Here is an 18,712-nt window from a genome sequence, read left to right on the forward strand (position 1 = left end):
TCCAAAAATACCCCAAGTCAGTGACCCTTCTCCCACAGGCTCCAGAACCTACTGGGGACACCCCTGGAACAAGTAGCTCTCTATTTGCTCTAAGGCCCTAGGGCGTTGCCTTCTTTGCCAATCAGCTTGGAACTAAGAGGGGACTGCTACAACTGCTCAGAAATCTGAGGCATCAACTCTACATTCAAGCCTTGGCTCTGGTCCATGCTGGCATCTGGGGAGAGCCGGTCCTCCCAGCTGAAGCTAAGGCGTGAGGAGACAGACCTATCGTTAACAACCATTTAAAAATAACACACATACAAAAAAAAAAAACTTTATTTACAGTTGAAAACTTAAACACAAAATCTTGGGTTCTGAATCTGTGATACTTCCAAGGTTTCTTGATCAAATGGGGCAGCAGCAGGCAGGGAAGCAAACACAGGGACCAATCCAGATTAGCTTACTCAAGAGCATCACCCCGAGCAAGGGAAGGCCTACAACGGCCGAGGTGGAGGTCTGTGAGGGACGGAAGAGAGAGAAGCAGCTCAGAGGAACTGGGAGGGGACATGGCACAAGACGACACTCGCAGCCATCCTCTACACTCCTGCCCCTCCTTTCCCAAGAAAGCAGAACCAGTTTGATTCTCACCATAGGCCCGACCTTTGGGGCCCCAGAGCAAAGTTGAGAGGTATATTACACAAGAACCAAGAAGAAAGAAACTAACATTTATGGCCAACATACTATCTTATTTCTTATTTATCCTTCACAACTCTGTAGAGTATATATGATCTGTAATTAAGCATAGGGGAAACTAGGGTCCCAAGGGGTTTAATGGCATGACGGTGATGGGGCTTGCTGGTCTACTTGGCTCCAAAGTTGTGTGCTTTTTGCCAGACCTTGAGGGCTCTCTAGCTCTGAAACAAAGAGCAATCCCTTATCCTTGAAGGTTTTGGCCCCAGGGTCATAGAGAAAGGAAAGTCCACACCCTCTGTTTATGGCCTTGGAGTTAGCTATACTAAGAGAACAGGGTGAGTACACTCAGTTATTGCTGTCCCCTCCCCCCAGACGGCCACACCCCTCCTCCTGCAGAGGACAGAGCCGTGGTGTCACACCACAGGCTCAGACAGAAGTTTAACCCTGGGCTCTCAAGCAGAATGCACAGAACTGTATAAATGCACTTTATAAGTCGCATGGCACTCCGGGACCGCAGCTCTATCACAGACCAGGCACTGCGTTAGTCCCGGTGGTCTCTGCCTCAAGGAGGTCTCAGTCTAGAGAAAACCAGACCAACACATTGGTGACATACTATGTTAAATGCCGCAATAGAGAGATGAATCAAGTACTCAGGGAGCATGTGGGAGGGGACCAGGGAATGATTCACAGACTGATGTCAGCCACGTGCCCCGGGGAAGGGCTGGGAGGGACTAGGATTAGTTAAGCTACTTCTATACAGTATGTATTTCGATTATAAAATACATGCCCAATGTAGAAAATTCAAGCATATACAGGACAATATACACTGAAAAGAAATCTCTCTCTACTCTGCAGAAGTTAACCATTACTAACCGTCAGCTTTGTATCACTATAAGCAGTTTATGAAGTAGTCATTCAAAATAAATAGGATCATGTTCATGTAACGTACTACATCTTGACTTTGTTACTTAATTGACCTTAGAAATCTTGCCAACACATACAGATCTACCTCTTTCTTTTTAAGGTTATGTATATTCCACACACGCGAAGTATCTCAACGTGTGTGAGACCTGGTTACAGGGCTGGGATCTCTGCCTTTGTACTGGAGGGACTGGAATGGAGCCATTCTCCCCTCCCTGCCCTTTTCAGCTGGCAGGGCTTTTAGGGCAGGGAACAAATAGTGTCACACACCCAGCAGGCATGCAAATATTTGCTGCCAATTCTCTGGTGCTCCCTAGACCCGTATCTTCCTGTGGAACCTCCTTCCTCTGGCCTGGACTGCTGCAGTGGACACCTCACCGGCCTCTAGCCAATTCTCCACACTGCTGCCAGAAGCATCTTCTGAACAAGGACATTCCATTACAATGTTCTGCTCAAAATCCTTCAGTAGCTCCTACTGGCCTGGTTCTTTTTGGAGGCTCAGGCCCCCTTTTGGAATCTCAGGAGCACAAAGGACTGTTACCCTGGGGAAAAAGATGTACATACTGCCTGCAGTTTATCCCCACCCTCAGGCTAACACATGAACATCCCAGCCAGCCCTGGACTCACAACTGGCCCTGGCCTCCTCCGGCCTCACCTCTTACTGTTTGCTTTGGCGATATTGAATTATTTGCAGTTTCCCTTACACTTCCTGCTGTTTCCTGCTTTTGTGCTTTTAGGCAATTACCTCTGCCTGGAATACCCTCCCCAATTTTAGCTACCTGACAAGCTCCATTCTTTCACATACTCAGCTGCAACATCATCTCTTCTGAAGTCTTCCCAAACACTCCAGGCAGACATAGGCATCCACACTTTCTTCCTTTGTCCGAAAACCTCCAGTCCAGTGCTTTATTGTACTGTAACTGTCAGTTTCCCCAAGAGACTGTGAGTTCCTTGAAGGCAGGAACTGGGCTTTCCAAATCTGTAGCTTCATCTGCAGCGTGGGACCTATCGTAATTAATTAGTGCTGAGTTGGGAAATGAATGAAGGGCCAAGCCCACGTGCCACCATGTCTTTCATGATCTCCCTCTACAGGAATGTGTTACATCTACAGGAAATCCCAGACTGGGGGGACAGCATTTCCTAAACCTCAGTCATTCTAACAGCAGCTTCACTGCTGTTAGTATATCCACCATCCACAGGTACAATTAATTTTTAACCTACTGGCTATCTGAACTTGAAAAACACTGTTGTAAGCTATAATAGCTGTAAAATTATGTGTTGTGCTAATTACATTTTTCCTAAGAAGCAAATGTTAAAAAAATACTCATCCAGCACCATCTAAAGGCAGTGTTACCCACATTTCTCTGGTAAGAAGCATCTGAGATGCTTGTTACAAACATACCACCCTGGATCCTACCTCAAATTCACTCATTCAAATTCTTGAGAGCAGAGTGGGAGATAAGGGAACTAACAGGTTTAACAAATGCCCCTAAGCAATTCTTTTTGGGGGGGGGTGGGAGCAATTAGGTTTGTTTGTTTATTTATTTATTTTAATGGAGGTGCTGGGAATTGAACCCAGGACCTCGTGCATGCTAAGCTCTCTACCACTGAGCTATACCCTCCCCCTCCCCCAAAAGATTCTTATCTTCAGGGAAATTTGGGAAACAATGAACTAAAGAAAGATCTCTACTACATGATATTACCAGGTTTGAGCATCACAGGGAGGCCAGTAGCAATTCAGACTAGCAGGGCACAGCCACTCCCTTTTCCAAGAGACGCCTGGGCTTTCAAACAGAGGTTCCACCATCCTCCATGTGGTTGTAAGTAGCCAAGAACTCAATTCAGATAACAGTTGGAGAATCCTGAGGGCCAAGGTTCGTTTATGTATACTTAATCAGATTCATCATAAAAAAGCTTTCATGGGACCCACTGAGATAAAATCAAGATTTCTACATCTACAGTTGTCAGAAAACTTCAGTTTCACTATAACCAAAGTCAGGACCTAATGTAAAGCACGAAATAAGTTCTGGAAGGAAGTGCTCCATAGGGAGGTGCACCTGTCTTCTGTCTCCTTCCCACCTTCTTATACTTTCAGTGCCTAGGCACAAGGCCTCAGATGCATGACTGGGTGATATCTTGATTTGAAGGCAGTAGATCCCTGCTGGGTCAGTGCCACCAAGAGATGATGTCCTCCTGGGTCTTTTCTGATTGGAGTGTGGTGGGTGCTCAATGCAGAGACATATCGTTATTCCCCTGGAGCTTTATCACTCCAAGTCAGCATCAGCATCACCTGAGAGAGCTGGTTAGAAATGCAAAATCTCAGGTTCCATTCAGATCCACTGAAATCAGAACCAGCATCTTAAAAAGATCTCCTGGTGATTCATATGTGTATCAAAGTTTGAGAAATATTGCCCAGTGGGACTTAAAAACAGCATCTATGCTGACTGTGAACCATTATTCTGCCCCTCAAACAACCTCAGGATCTGAAATACTCCTTTAGGAATTAGAGCTGCTTGGGGGAAAGTATAGCTCAAGTGTTAAAGCGCATGCTTAGCATACATGAGGTTCTGGGTTCAATCCCCAGTACCTCCTCCAAATATAAATATGTAAACCTAAGTACCTTCCCCTCATAAAAAACAAGAAACAAACAACAAAAAAAGCGCAGAAATTAGAGATGCTTGTAACTTTACAGCTGGGAAGAAATATGATGGCATGATACTAATCACCTCTTTTCCTTACTCTCTCCCAAATCCATTACTAGAAACCCAAAGTGAGGAACCCATCTGTGGAATGCCTTAAGGTCAGACTGCCACCTGGATTCCCTAATACCTTTAAGTCTATGAGCTTTTAACTTGGTAAAGTTAAATGAGATAATTCAAGTAGAGTTCTTAGCTCAGAATTTGAGCACAGGAAGTATTCAAAAGTGATATAACTGCTTTTATTATATTGTCTCTAAATATAAACTATGAAAGATTCAATTCTGAGCAAGTCAAGGTTAGAAGACTAAATTGGAGGTACCACCTGTGGCTTTTAAATTTAATTAAAATTAAATACAATTTAAAATTCAGTCCTTCAGTCACACCAGCCACAAGTGCTCACCTTCCACATACTAGAAGCTACCAGAATGGACAGCAGAGATAAAGTACATTTCCACCATCACAGAAAGGAATGTCTACTGGACAGTTCGGGTCTAGAGGGCTTCTGGAACATCAAATGGCCCTGGTGGAATGTGCTCAGCTTGGTGTGGGACGCTGAAAAGAAGGGCTTTCATGGGGGCTGAAGTTTATGTGACCTTTGCTAATAGGTGAGGAGAGAAGGGTTGATGACTGCAACCCTCAGAAATCAAACCCCCAACATGGATTTCAAGTAACTTTCTGTAAGGGACTCAGAAAAATATGGAGAAGAGGCCCCAAATGTAAAAGAATTTCTAAACAAGGGGGGACAACCATCTGGCTGGGCAAGAGAGTCCACATGCAGCTCCCAGCACACACTTGTGCATTCCTGCCCTGGCATTTGCTCACACCAGTTCCCAGCCTAAAATGCCTGACATTCTCACTCTCTATTAACTGATGTAATAAATTTTTACTGAATGCCTATAAGTGCCAGATGCTGTGAACACAAAGTAAGTCACAGATTGAGGTATGTACAGTCATTAAGATGGTCTGGTATATCTGACTAGATCTCCATTTGGAAAAAAGGCAGAGTACAGAGAAAGAAATTCTAGATGATTCTGTAAGTATACAAATAAGACTGTAGAAATACTAGAAAAATTACAGAAGATATTATGATCTGAGGTAGTAAGGACCTTAAACAAGATAAAACACAACAGCCATAAGGGGAAAGATTAATAATTTTGATCTCACCAAAACTTAGAACTTCTGTTTAAGAAAGGATATCACCCAGGTTAAGATAAGCAACAACACATTGCCAATTTTTCTCAAAATATATTGTGGAGAAAATGGTCACAATATATAAAGTATTAAGACTCAGACTGTATAATTATTCAAATCATTAAGAGAAAGGTAAAATAAAATATATGCTACAAACACAGCATATAATATCAGGTTTGTTTTGTTTAAATACAAGGTAGTTTTATATGAATGAAAGAGGAAAGGTCTTCCAGACGTAATGTCAACTGGAAAGAAAATGAGGAACAGTATAGTATGATGCCGGTTAGGAAAAACAAGATGTCCCCAAATTAGATAGGCAAAGAAAAGGCCCTATGGACATGCATCAAACTGATAAAGAAGTTACCTCTGAGAGCAGTGGGACGGGGATCGGGGTAGGGGGGTGCTGTCAGGAGGGAGGGGTGTCTTTAACTGTTTTGTGTGAAATTTTTCACACCTCAGTTTACAAGATTATGTTACTTTTACAACGGAAAATAAACAACCAAATGAAACATGTGAAACTTGACTGGATTTCTCTTTTTAGAGCTATAACAGTTACTTTGTGGACAACTGGGGAAGTTTGAACATGTATACTGGACAATATTGTTATGGTTATGCAGGATGTTCTTATTTTTCGGAGTTGTTTGCTTAAATATTCAGGGGTAAAAGTGTCAAGAAGTCTTCAACTTCCAGATAGGAAAGAAATGAAGGAAAGGAAAGAAAGAGGAAGGATGGGGAGCAGGAGAGGAGGAGAGGGAAGAAGGGATAGAAACAAATGTCAAAGCAAAATGATAAAACAAGAATGGTAAACATTGGTGAATCTAGGTGAAAGGTATATGGATGTTCAGTGTACTATTCTTCCCACTTCTCTGCAGGTTTGAAAATTTTACAAAGAAAAGGAAGAAAGAAAGAAAAAGAAAGGCAAAATACTACCATCCTTTACCTAGCTCTTAAAACACTTAGCGACATCACTCATATTACTAGTGATCACCTCCGACAGTGCGTTTTATTCCCCATAAGCTCCTAAAAGGTGGAGGCATCTTTCAGTTCTTTACCCCCTCGCCAAGCTTAGCATGATGCCCAGCACAAAGTGGGCAGGGAGTGGCAAGTGTAGGTAGGAAGTGAGTCTATGGAGGCTGAGAAATGTGTCACATTTACCCATGAGGCTGGCACATACAAAGTCAGGGCCTGGAACTGCAGCATCAGTTCTGATGAGAGGGCATGACAGGTGTGTCTACTGGCTGCCCAGGTTGGTCCCAGCAGGGAGTCACCAGGGCTGGAGCCAGGTCTTTCTAGTGGGACTACTGAATGCAACTAGAATCTTAAGAGTGCTGTCAGAAAGAGTCTGATGGTTTTCAAGTTGACATTTTCTTTTCTTTTTTTAAAATTTTATTGACAGGTTGATACTTTCTAAGGCAATAGGAAAGTAAAGTGCCTCACCAACCCTTTCTCTTTTGATCCTTACATAACCCTAGGAGATAGGTATTACCCCCATTTGACAGATGAGAAAACAGGCTCAGAGAGGAAAGTGACTTCTCTCAGGTCACACAGAGAGGAAATCGGCTCAATCCTGTCTTTAAGTGTAAAGTTCTTTCCACTAGACCATGCTGCCTTCTCTGGAGTCCTGACTCCTTACCAGGAAAGAAGCACTTACCTGATTCAGTCTTAGTCTGGACTACATCTCCCCACACTGTGAGATCACCACAGGCAGCTTGGGCTTATTGTTGGGGCCGGTGGGAACATTCTAGGAGAGAAAGCAGTGGTAATTCCTCCACGCAGACACTCCCTCACTGCACATTTACTGCTGCCTGCCAGCCCCTGTGCTAAGGACGGAGGGTTCAGAGACTGATCTGACCACAGTCTACCTCCTAGCAGACAGGTGAAGAATATAAATCAAATAGAAAATGGATAACATTTAAAAAATATCAAACCTATGACATGTAACAGTGCAGTAAGTTGTAAGACAGTTGTGTGCAGGGTGAGTTGTAAACAGGGTTGTATAAACTGATGCTTACACAGGTCAGGGAAGGAGTCACAGAACTGGAGACATTTGAGCTGGGCCCAGAGGATGAATGGGATCCCATCAGGAGGAAAAGAAGGGAGTGCAAGAGGCAGAGACGTGCATGGCGTAGTACGGCGTATTCAGAGGAGAGCCAGTAGCCTGATGTGACTAGAACACAGAAGCCACAGTGGCAGAAGGGGTCGTGGAGAGGGAGGCAGGGACAGGGTCTTGAGGGGCCTTGAATACACTGCTGAGGAGGATTTTATCAAGTAGGTGAAGGAGCCGCCAGAGGCCAAACCTCAGTACGCACTAGAGAGGCTAGCTCAGGGCCCAGAACACTCGGGAGGTACATGGGCTGTCCCCCGTTTTCCAGAAGCAGTCCCTGAAACTGGAGGCAGGGAAGCCTGGGCCTCACAAGCTGGAGCCCACTCTCGGTTCTCAAATTCCTTAACCAGTCCTAGGCCAGAATGGCTGAGAAAGAGGCTGAGATCAAAACAGTACTCACCTCAATCTTTCTCATCACCAGAAGTCCATCGATGATTTTTCCTGTGGGAAGAGTATGCGCTGGACTTTACTATTCTCATCTGCACAGCTCTTTCCTGCTTCCAACGCCCATTCTCATCTGTCGTCTCATTTGATCCTCCGACTAACATCAGAAAGAAGTAAACTGTTCCCAGGGTCACAGGTAGCATGTAGCAGAGTTAGGGCTCAAACGCAGGACTGAGCATCGCAAAGCCCCACTGTACCGTGCAGCCTCTGTGTGGCACTTCTGAAGTGCTGACATATCCACTGCCCAGGTGGTTACTCACTACATCCGAGGGCCCCTTCGCCCTCCCCTCTAGCTCTCTAACCACACATCCTCTCCACCTCCACGGCCTCCACCTTCCCTACCACCACCCAGAGCCATTACACCTGTCGAGCACTCTTAGTACAAGAGTTGGGGGCCAGCTCCTTTGGAAGCTCCACTCCGGGGGAATGGGGCCTGGGCTATGGGACAGGACTAGGACTCACCAAACACCACGTGCTTCCCATCTAGCCAATCACACTTAGAGCAGGTGATGAAAAACTGGCAGCCGTTTGTACTGGGACCACTGTTTGCCTGATGGAAACCAAATACACTTGCAGTGAGTTTTCCTGGCCACACAAGCTGAAGGGCGAGACCCCCCAAAGAGCCTAAGCCCTGACTCCTCCCCGCTTTCTTTCAGCAAACCTGATTGAGTATCTACTACGAGCCCGGACAAGGGTACAGAGAAGAACAGAATACACAATCTCTGCCCTCAAGGGGCTAGATTTTTTAATAAATGTACATTTCTCCTACAGTGTAAATTTTTATAATGGGAACAATTGTTTATGGGGCCTGATGTGCTGTATTTAGTCCAGTACAGGTAATAACCAGATTACACTTACAAATTAGCTACTAGCTGAGAAGCCTGTCGCCTATGCTATAAGCTATTTTGTCTGAATGGCTTTGTACTATCCCTTAACAATGATCATAAAAACATTTAAGGAGCAAGAAGTTGCTATGCTAGAAAAAAAAGACTACATCTAATCAATGATGTTTGCTTTTTACAGCCACACCCCAAATCTTTTATTATAGAGTTTTACAGGAAAAAGTATTTTTTTGAATTGAGAATCTGAAACTGTCTGGTCATATCCCTTCCCTTTTCTTCCCTTGAAATGGTTTTCATATCACTGTATTTCACGATGCATTATAAAAGAACAGGCTATCATCACAACACGAAGCTATCAGCACACCCAAGCAATGTTTCAGCAGCACTGCCTTACAGTTACACAGTCCATCCACCTATGTGAATATTTCATTGCACACTTCCCTTACTTTGGGAAAAAAATGAGTAGAGTAGAGAGAAAACTGAAAATACTGGTACTATTAAAAGTACAGGTCTCAAAAAATTACTACTATGGAGGCAAAACTATAAATTATTAGGTAGGTCACTAGCCTTAACTGGTTGCTTTAATGGATTTAAATTAGTTGAATCTGTGTTAAACACTGAAGACAAAAATGTGTATGAAAATACATGAAAGACATTGTCTAGGGGTAAGCTCTAATTAGGGATTTCACATTATACTTTAGAAATTCCCCATTTGAGATGAGGCTATTTTTTGGTTTTTGTACAGGAACACAGGAACATTTCACATATGAAAATAAGAGGCTGCCTGCCTGAGCCAGTCGGAGCAGACCTACACTTTGAAACAAAGATAGACTCCCCAGTGGTCCCAATTCTCCCCACCCCTTCCCTTCCTCCTATCTGTCTGTCTGTCTGTCTGTCTATCTATCTATCTATCTATCTTGCTGCTCGATGTATAAACATTTATTAGCAAGCAGGCAGGAAAAGAGTCACAAAATACGTGTTTTTAGCACAGGGGACACTCTGCCCTTAGCAACTTTTATCCATTCTTCCAAGCAGGATAGCTTCGTGGTTCAGACAATCAGCTTGGAGCTCCGGAGCCAGATGACCTAGCTTACTTTATTCTTTTAGAGGAGGTACTAGAGATTGAACCCAGGACCTGGTGCATGCTAAGCGTGTATTCTACCACTTGAGCTATACCCTTCCCCTCAGATGACCTAGCTTACATCCCAGCTCCACCACTGTGATCTTAGTTTAGCCATATAACCTCTCTGTGCCTCAGTTTCTTCATCCATACCAATCTCAAAGAGATGTTGAGAGGATTAAAATGAATTAATGTAAATAAAGTGCTTGTTGAGTAAGCACTCAATGTTAGCCTTTATTCAGATTATCCTTCAGTCATTCATTAATGTCTGCTCAGCACCTTTCTTCATCAGGTAGTAAGGCTTGAAGATCAATGAGACTCAGTCCCTGCCCTTGAGGAACTCATGATTTAGTGGAGGATGAAAGCAAAAACAATCACACTACAAGATATGTGACAGCACAACTTAACCAGTATCAGCCCAAGGGGAGGAAAGACCAAGGCTTCCTTCCATTTTCCCGACTCCTCCACAGATGCTAACACAGTGGGGTGTACCGAGAGAGGTTCCAATCCTCATGGCGGAGATCCAAGCCCACCTAAGCCACTTCTGCACTCTTTCCCCACACTTGCCCAGCCTGACATTCCTAAAAGGAGGCTGTACGCTGTTTGCTATGCTGCGCTCACCCAGTTATTATGAAAGCCTCTTAATTGCCTTTTCTGCCCTGGTCTCTCCATTCCCACCTGCCACTCACACTGCAGCCAGGGTATTCCTTCTAAAACACAAAGCTGATCAACCCTGCTCAAAAAAAAAAAAGTGCACTGCTCTCCATAACCTATGAAGTAAAGTCCACCCTTATGTTGGCATTTAAAGCCCTCTAGGAGCCAGACCCACCCGCCTCTCCAGTAGTCTCTACCGGTCACTCCCTCCCCCACTCACACCCTGTGTTCTCACCATGTTCCTCACTTTCCGTCCCTCGCCCATGCCACCCTGCTCTTTCGTGGTTACACATGTGTTTACGCTGTTTGCTTGACTTGAAATGCCACCTGGTAGAGAACTTCTTTGGATCCTTGCAGCGATCAGTCTCATTCTTTGGTGTACTGACAGCACTTTTACATACACCGAGGTGCCCTCCCCTTGGTACACTGATGGCATGAATTATACTATACTGGACTCGTCATTTTGCATGTGTGATTCACCTACTAGATGTCAAGTGTCACAAAGGCAGGGATCAGGTCTGTATCCTCATGTCTGACCATGAGGCCTGAAATAGTGGCTGTCAACAAATCTTTACTTGATCAATGCCCGAGTTGAGGAGAGGAAGAGCAGGCAAGCAGGACAGAGAATGCACACATAAATATTGGGTCTGGGGCACTGAGAGGGAAATGGGTGATGACAGAACGGGATGGAGACAGTTGAGGAGTGAGAAGGAGTGAGGGGGAATAAGGGCAAGTGAAGAGGGAGTGAGCAGAGGTGCGGTGGATGAGGCGTGGAAGGAGGTGGGCAGGGGGAAGGTAAAAGGGGAGTGAGATGCGTAAGAGGGATTGGGTGGAGTGGGAGGGAGCCAGGAGGAAGGGTGGTGAGTGAGCCAGAGGGGGTCACCAGTCAGCAGGCAGTGAGAGTCACTGGCTCTTGAAAACACAACTGGCTGCATTTTAAGCAGCGAGGCTGAGTGCCCAGCCGCATGTCCTGGCTCAGACAAAGTAGGAAAACACAGCAGAGTTCAATTTTGGCTCCCCAGCCTGCTAGTGGGTCCAGCCCAATAAAATCAAACCAGATGAAGGAAGGAGGTGGGCGTGGCAGAGGTGAAAACCAGGTCAAGCAAGAGGAGAGCACTGGCTTCCATCCCAGGAGACAGCACTGGACCTCAACAGGGGCCCAGAACCCACCCGGCTATAAACCTAACCCAAAACCTTGACTGGTCCTCACTTACCATGGAAAGCAGGCCTGGAGCTGAGTGTCTAAGTTTAAAATTTTCATCTGCAAATGGCCCCCGGTAAATACTGGCAACTCCAGTACCATCTCCCTGAGCAGAGAGAAGGGAAGTGTTAGCAACTTGCAAGTGTTGGTCCCTGGAGCCCAGAGCAGGAACGCTGCTGCACCTGAAGCCTCGCTCCTTCAAAGTCGTCTTACTCCTGCGGGTTACTTTGGGAGTCACACCTCTTTGACCCTATCATGCTATCAAAGCAAGACCCATCCAAGGCACATGCAGCCCACAACCTGGCCATGGCATCTCACAGGCTTTAAAAAAAAAAATAACAGGTCACAGCTGGGCCCCTAGAAAGATAAGTTAACACACAACCAGGGGGTGGGGGGTATAGCTCAGTGGTAGAACATGTGCTTGGTGTACAGGAGGTCCTGGGTTCAAACTCTAGTGTGCCCATTAAGGGGAAAAACAAGACACAAGCAAAGTAGAGAACAGCAGTACAGCGATCACATCCATAATCATTGCCACTCCCAAAGACTCTCATGCCTGCAACTGTAACGTTAGAGGATCTATTTAACTAACGACTGCCCCACTCCCCCCAACTATGCAGGTGGATGGGCTCTTGGAAGTCTAGTCTGTACAACATGCTACCACCTTCCTGGCCAAAGTTGAGCTCAGGGAAGGTCCGGCGGAGAATGCCTAACTCATGCAGGGCCAACTAGAGTTCCGTCTCTGGGAATCATGAAGTAGAAGAGATGCTCTCTTTGGGGTTGAACTTGTATCATGTAAACCTGGAAGCTGGAGGTGACTATCTTCCGAAAGAAGGACTGGAGAAGAGAATGAAACACACGTGTAGTGAGCTCTTGAGAAACAGAGAGAAAGGACTGCTTGGCCTGTGGCTTTCCAGTTCCTAGTTCAATTTCTTCTTTGGGGTTCCATGAAACACCCTGTCATAAGTCTCCAACTTCTGTTTTAACTAGCTTTAGTTGCATTATCTCTTTGCTCTTCCAACAACTCTATGGAGTAAGCCTTATCATCTTCCTCATTTTCAGGTAAGCAAACTTAAGTCAGGGTAATAAAGCAACTTGATCAAGGCCATATTTGCAGTACCTTAGATAGGATCTTTGGGGCTTAAAGGTAATATGGAGAGAACGCCAAAAGGCCAATCTCTCCCAGCCAGCTGGTAAAGAAAAGAAAGCTGGGTACATGATAGAATGGAAAAATACTGACCTAATGCAGAATTGAGGGGCCCTTATTGGGGCAAAGATGATCAAAGGGGATTAACATAAGCCAGGGAAGAAAACTCTCAAATTCAAACCTTTATTTGATTAAAAATTTCAATAACACGAAGCTCTGTATAGTGGAAAGAGTAAATTTGAGTCCAGATCTATCATTTATGAACTGGGAAAGTCACCTCCTATCTCCAGTTCCCAGTTCCCTCAATTCTCAGGTGAAGATGAAATCACCTACTTTTTACAGCATGGCCTTGAAGATCCAATTAGACAGTGTTTGAGAGGAGTGCTCTGCAAGCCATATAGCACTATGTATATGTGAGCTATTATATCTTTAATGCCACATAAATATATACATACATACAGAAGGAAGAGAAAACAGTCATTTCCAATTTCCCAATAAACCGAGAACAAATCAGTTCCCACATCATTCTCTATAATCACACTATCTATTGTGCTTCAGAAGCTACAGAAGGGAAAATGTCAAAAATAATTTGCAGAGCAAAGAACAGAAAGCAACTTAAATCTTCAACAATAGTGGACTGGTCAAACAAATTCACTGTATATTCATAGTGGAATATTAGGTAGCTATTAAAAATGTTTTGCAAGAAGATTTAATGACGAAAGAAAATGCAGACAATTATCAAGCACAAAAAAATTAAAACATGTGTATGATCTTAAGTCTGTTAAAAATTATATCTGACAGACAAACATGCAATGATGAGACAGGCAGCTATAAACTAAAATGCCAAGGGTATATTCCTTGAGGGGTGAGATTCCTTGAGAGATGATTTATTTTCATTTTTGCACTCTTCCTTTGCAACCAGAAAAAAAAAAAAACCAAAGCAAATATTATTAAAACAAATAAATATTCTTGGTCCAACTTTAGAGGGTCTCAAATCTTGCTTCTTCTGCCTCTAGCTGATTCCATTTTTTCTGCCCTAAGGGTGGCTCTGAGCAATTGCTTCTTGCTGACACTCAGACTTCTGGCTGAACACTGTTGTCTAACCCTAGGGCTCTCAGCAAGTGAGGAGATGTGCCTGGCAATGACCTGTAAGAAGTTGGTCATGTCCTGCCAAGACAAGCTTGCAATACGGGAGCCTGTGGGAGGAAGGGAAAGAAGGCAGAGAATAGCTTCTCAGCCCTTCTAACCAGCTAACAGAAAAAGCATATGGTCACCCAAGCCCTACTACAATCAGATGCTTATGGGGGCAGATGACATAAATAAGGGAAGTAGGTGATGGGAACTGTGGAAGAGTAAGGACACATCCTGTCTAAAGGGAGCAGTGACCAGATTCCAACCAGTTGTTGCTGCAAGAGAAACACAGGCCCAGGGCACCTCTACTTCCCATTTGTTAGAGAGAAAAATAAAACTCCAGAATTTTCTGGTAAAATTTCCCAGTTTTACATCATACAGATGAAACAAAACATATCTGTTTTTGATTCAGCAAATCTGCCACTTGGTAAACTTATCCAAATGGGAAAGAGAGAGATCTTTAAAAACTCCTGAGTCAAACTAGATATACACATAGAGGAGAAAGAATGTCTCCCAGATCCAAGAAAACAGCAACATGACTAGCCACATGATATTAACAAGAAAGACCATGCACAGAATTGGGTGAGTGAGGACAAAAGTAGGTTTAAGAAAGTATAAATGTGGTTTATTTGCACCCTCAGAGGTCGAGGGGGCGGAGGAGGCTCGATATGGGGACACACACAGTGTAGCCACAAGAAAATCATGCTTAGCAGTGAAGGACTATTTCACTGGGCTCTCCCAGTGAAGAGAGGAACATCCTGCCAGAACTCTCATGCTCTGATTCCTTGCCCACTAACCAACTTCTGCTTAAAAAAAACAAAAACAAAAAACAAAAAAACCTCAGCTTTCCAGGATACCAGAAGTGGAAGGGAAAATGGGGCACAAGCATTTAGCTCACTGGAAAGGGACTTACCACTGTTTAGAAAAAACACATTGCATCTGATTTCTAGCAAATTCCATGTGATCAATTAATTGGGGTCTGTCATGGATCATCTACAGGTATGATGGAAAAGTTCAGTTTATGGCTCTAAAAAGCTGATTTGGAAGTTAGTGACTCAATCAAAGTGCTGGTATCTGTCATCAAGTGATGCAACGAGTAGTAGCCATCAACTTTCCCACCCCCACCCCCAACCCATTAAACTTGGCTGTGGTTCTCAAGCCTTAAGACCCCAACCCTGAACTAAAAATAGTAGGAGCAGCAATAACAACAAAAAACCCCCGTGAGCCCTCAACAGGAAAGGAATAATACTTACATTAACAAAATCTCCACCCTGAATCATGAAATCCTTTATGACCCTGAAACAGAGAACAAAGAATCCTGAGAGAATATACTGTAGTTTAGATTAACGTTGATTTCAAAATACACTGTTGATCGCTTTGGCTTTTAATAAACCTTCAACTCAATTGCTGAGTTCACAAAAACATCCCTTCTCAAGATCTAAGAATTATCCTACAATTTTGTTTTCCTCTAAAGAGCCTAATGCCCCCAAGGAAGTAATTCTAAAAGTCCCCCAGGATGACTCGCTGAAGGCCTTACCTGTGGAAGGTGCTCCCTTTGTATCCTATTGGAACCCCATCTTTTCTATAAACAAAAAGAAAGAGAATTAGAATGATGACAGGTAATCACAGGCCCTTCCAGTTAACCACACACTTGCGCCAAAGAGGCTCTCCTAAAGATGGTCGGGAGAAGAGAGATAAAAAAGGCAACTGAACTGAGGACAGACCCGTGGGGGATTACCTTCTATCACTGTCAATCATCCAAGGCCGGCTGGTGGTTCCCCAATACCCTCACTGCAGCCCCAAACCCCCTCAGGAGCAAGGAGAGAAGTCAACCACGTCTGAGACTGACCTGAATTCTCCCGTGCAGAATTGCCTGAAAGGGAAAAAAACGAAGGACTCAGTTACCATAGCATCGCAGCTGTGAGCGCCCCTAATCTCGGAGATGAGGGCACATACACTGGGGCCAGCAAGCCCACCAACGGGCTAACCAGATGTTCAGACACCTAGGCATACAGATTAACAACATAAATTGACACGGGATTAGTCAAAAAGGTGACTATTCAGAGCGATACCCAGAGGAATCAGATCTCAAGGACACTGAGTGGACGGACAGAGGCTGGCAGAAGATTCCGCAGACTGGGGTTTAGTTAATACAGCAAAGCTAGATCATCTTCTTACCTAAAATTCTCGGCCGTTTTAGGCACAACGTCTGCAAAGAGCTCGATCTTCATCCGGCCAACTTCCTGCAACCGGCGGGAGACGGTGAGAGGGCACAGTGCAAGCCCGTGAAGGCCTCACCGAGCAGGGAACCCTCCTTCCCCCATGCCGGTTGGTTTCTCCCACTTCCCGCCTCCAGTCAATCCCTCCGTTTCACCCAGTCCCTTCGCAAGTCTGGCGCTAGGATGGGCAAAACTCCTCCTCTTCCTCCCTTCTTCCCCCTCGCCCCTGCCCCCCGGCTCGCAGGTGGGTAGATTCTGGTCTAATTTCACGTTCAGGCTTCCCCAGTCCGCTACCCCTGGGTGGGTGAGATCAGCCTGCCAGATCCCGTGCACTTTCCCTTCGGCGCTGGGCTGCGCAGCTGTCTAGACCTCACCTGGCCGCCAATGCTGACATCAAAGAACACCACGGGATTGACAGGGCTTGAATTTGCCACCGCCATGGCTCCGACCCGGAAGTAGAAGTCGGGAACGCGGGGTTCCGGCGAACCCAGCCCCCACTATACGGGTTTCGTCTTCCGCGCAGGCGCAGAAATAGCCACACGAGGCCACGCCCCACCCCCGGAAGCTCTCCGCCTCCCGCGCCTAACTGAGCTCTGCGTGGGTGGCCAGGGCTTCCTTCCGTCCTGACCACGTGGATGTTTGCAAGCTGTTAGCTGAGTTGAGTTTCCCTAGGTGCAGCGCGGGGAGGAAAACCTAGGCGTTTTTTGCTAAGGTCCACGGGCAACTCACTCATTTGGCTACACCAACTGCAGTACAAACTACTCTCGCTCAGGCCAGGGGGCTTGGGCTAGGCAGTCTTCAGAGCCCTTTGCAGCTAAGAACTCTCTGAGCCATCATATGTGCGGTTTCTGACCCCTGCCCACTAGTCTGGCGCCCCACGAAGACAAGAACTCTGTTCATCCTCAGCGCTTAGAACAGCCTGGCATATCAGACTTGTTTAGTAACTACTCAGCACTTCCTTGAACTCAGGACACTAGAATTTTAATTCCAGTTCTACAAGCTTATGATTTTTTAATTGAAATATTGTTGATTAACAATGTGTTAATTTCTGATGTACAGCATAGTGATTGATTCATACATGCATATATTCCTTTTCATATGCTTTTTCATTATAGGCCATTATGAGGTATTGAATATAGTTCCCTGTGCTGTACAGTATGACCTTGTTCATCCATTTTATATATGGTAGGTAGTATCTACAAATCCCAAACCCCCATTTTATCCCTCCCCACCCCAAGGTTCTGCTTTTGTCACCTCAAAATTATTTCCTGCCAAGCAGCTAGAGCTTTTAAAATAAATCTGCTTATAAATCATTCCTGGTTTCCCATATTTAGAGTAAAATCCAATTCCTTACATACAGAGGCCTACGTTACATTATCTGGCTGCAACCTACCTGGCCTCGTCTTGGCATTACTCACCCTCTTTTCTGTTCCTTGAGGTAATGGAGATCCATACTCTCTTTAGGGCCTTGGTACTAGCTGTTAACTGTAATATTCTTCTAGATCTTCATGGGGGTGGAGAGTGCTTCTTGTAGTTCAGGTCTCAGCTCAGACGTCACTCAGATGGGAACATTGCACCAACCTAAAGAAGCCTTCCGTCACACTTTCAGATATATTACTGGTTTATATTCATCATGCCACTCACCATCCAAAATTATATGATGTTTCCCCACCTTACCATGCTGCCGCACACACATTTAACTCCATGAAAATGAGGCTGAGTCCCCCTGAAATGGAGTTCCTCTGCTGAGATTATGATTAACCTCTTTATCCAAAACTTTATTGCCTTTCTTGCCCACTTGTTCCCCTCAAGATTGAGGAGTATCAAAGAAGAATGAAGATTCAAACTGAGCAGGACCCTGTGGGACCCTTACAGATACAAAAGCCTTTCCATGCACTGTTTCTTGTTTGTAGACAAAGGTTTAGCCTCCTAGACATTCCCTAAGTTCCAAAGAGGAGATTCAAACGGTTACTAATTGGAGAAGTGAGGGAATGCAGAAACAAAGGAAAAGCAGTCAAAATATAATAGGTCAGTGATAAAACAAGAGTCCTAGTTCCTCGTTAAGGGATGTACATAACAGTCTGACACACATCTTTTGAGTTCTGCAGGAACTAGGGCCCTTACCCAGGTGGAGGATGGTAACTACCTTCTGAGACTCCAGATTGGTCAGAACTAGAAGGTTGATGATAGAGATTCTTGGAACCTCACCACCAACCAATCAAAAGAAAGTCATATATGCTACAGCTGTCACTACAAATACTGCCTTTAAAAACTCTTCCCTAGGGAGTGGGTATAGCTCAGGGGTAGACAGTATGCACAAGGTCCTGTATTCAATCCCCAGTAACAACATTAAAAACAAAACAAAACAAA

The 18,712-nt window shown here is 44.8% G+C and overlaps 1 protein-coding gene across 3 annotated transcripts; it reads right to left on the bottom strand.

Moving 5' to 3' along the window:
• Nucleotides 1–292: 292 nt before the first annotated feature.
• Nucleotides 293–16,854, bottom strand: PPIH (peptidylprolyl isomerase H). Of its 3 annotated transcripts, none has more exons than XM_006215833.4 (10): nt 16,717–16,854; nt 16,302–16,366; nt 15,973–15,996; nt 15,661–15,705; nt 15,377–15,419; nt 11,862–11,954; nt 8,494–8,581; nt 7,988–8,028; nt 7,135–7,224; nt 293–495 (listed from the first exon to the last, which is right to left on the bottom strand). In XM_006215833.4, exons 1-9 carry the CDS (start codon nt 16,780–16,782, stop codon nt 7,156–7,158), a joined length of 534 nt encoding a protein of 177 aa, XP_006215895.1. In that variant the 5' UTR covers nt 16,783–16,854; the 3' UTR covers nt 293–495; nt 7,135–7,155. The 3 variants fall into 3 exon arrangements, with proteins under 3 accessions (XP_006215895.1, XP_031539957.1, XP_072830743.1); XM_072974642.1 differs by lacking the exon at nt 293–495 and adding an exon at nt 3,654–3,892; XM_031684097.2 differs by lacking the exon at nt 11,862–11,954.
• Between the last annotated feature and the right edge of the window lie 1,858 nt (nt 16,855–18,712).

Source organism: Vicugna pacos, chromosome 13 (genome assembly GCF_048564905.1).
Source record: "Vicugna pacos chromosome 13, VicPac4, whole genome shotgun sequence".
NCBI classification, from domain to species: domain Eukaryota; kingdom Metazoa; phylum Chordata; class Mammalia; order Artiodactyla; family Camelidae; genus Vicugna; species Vicugna pacos.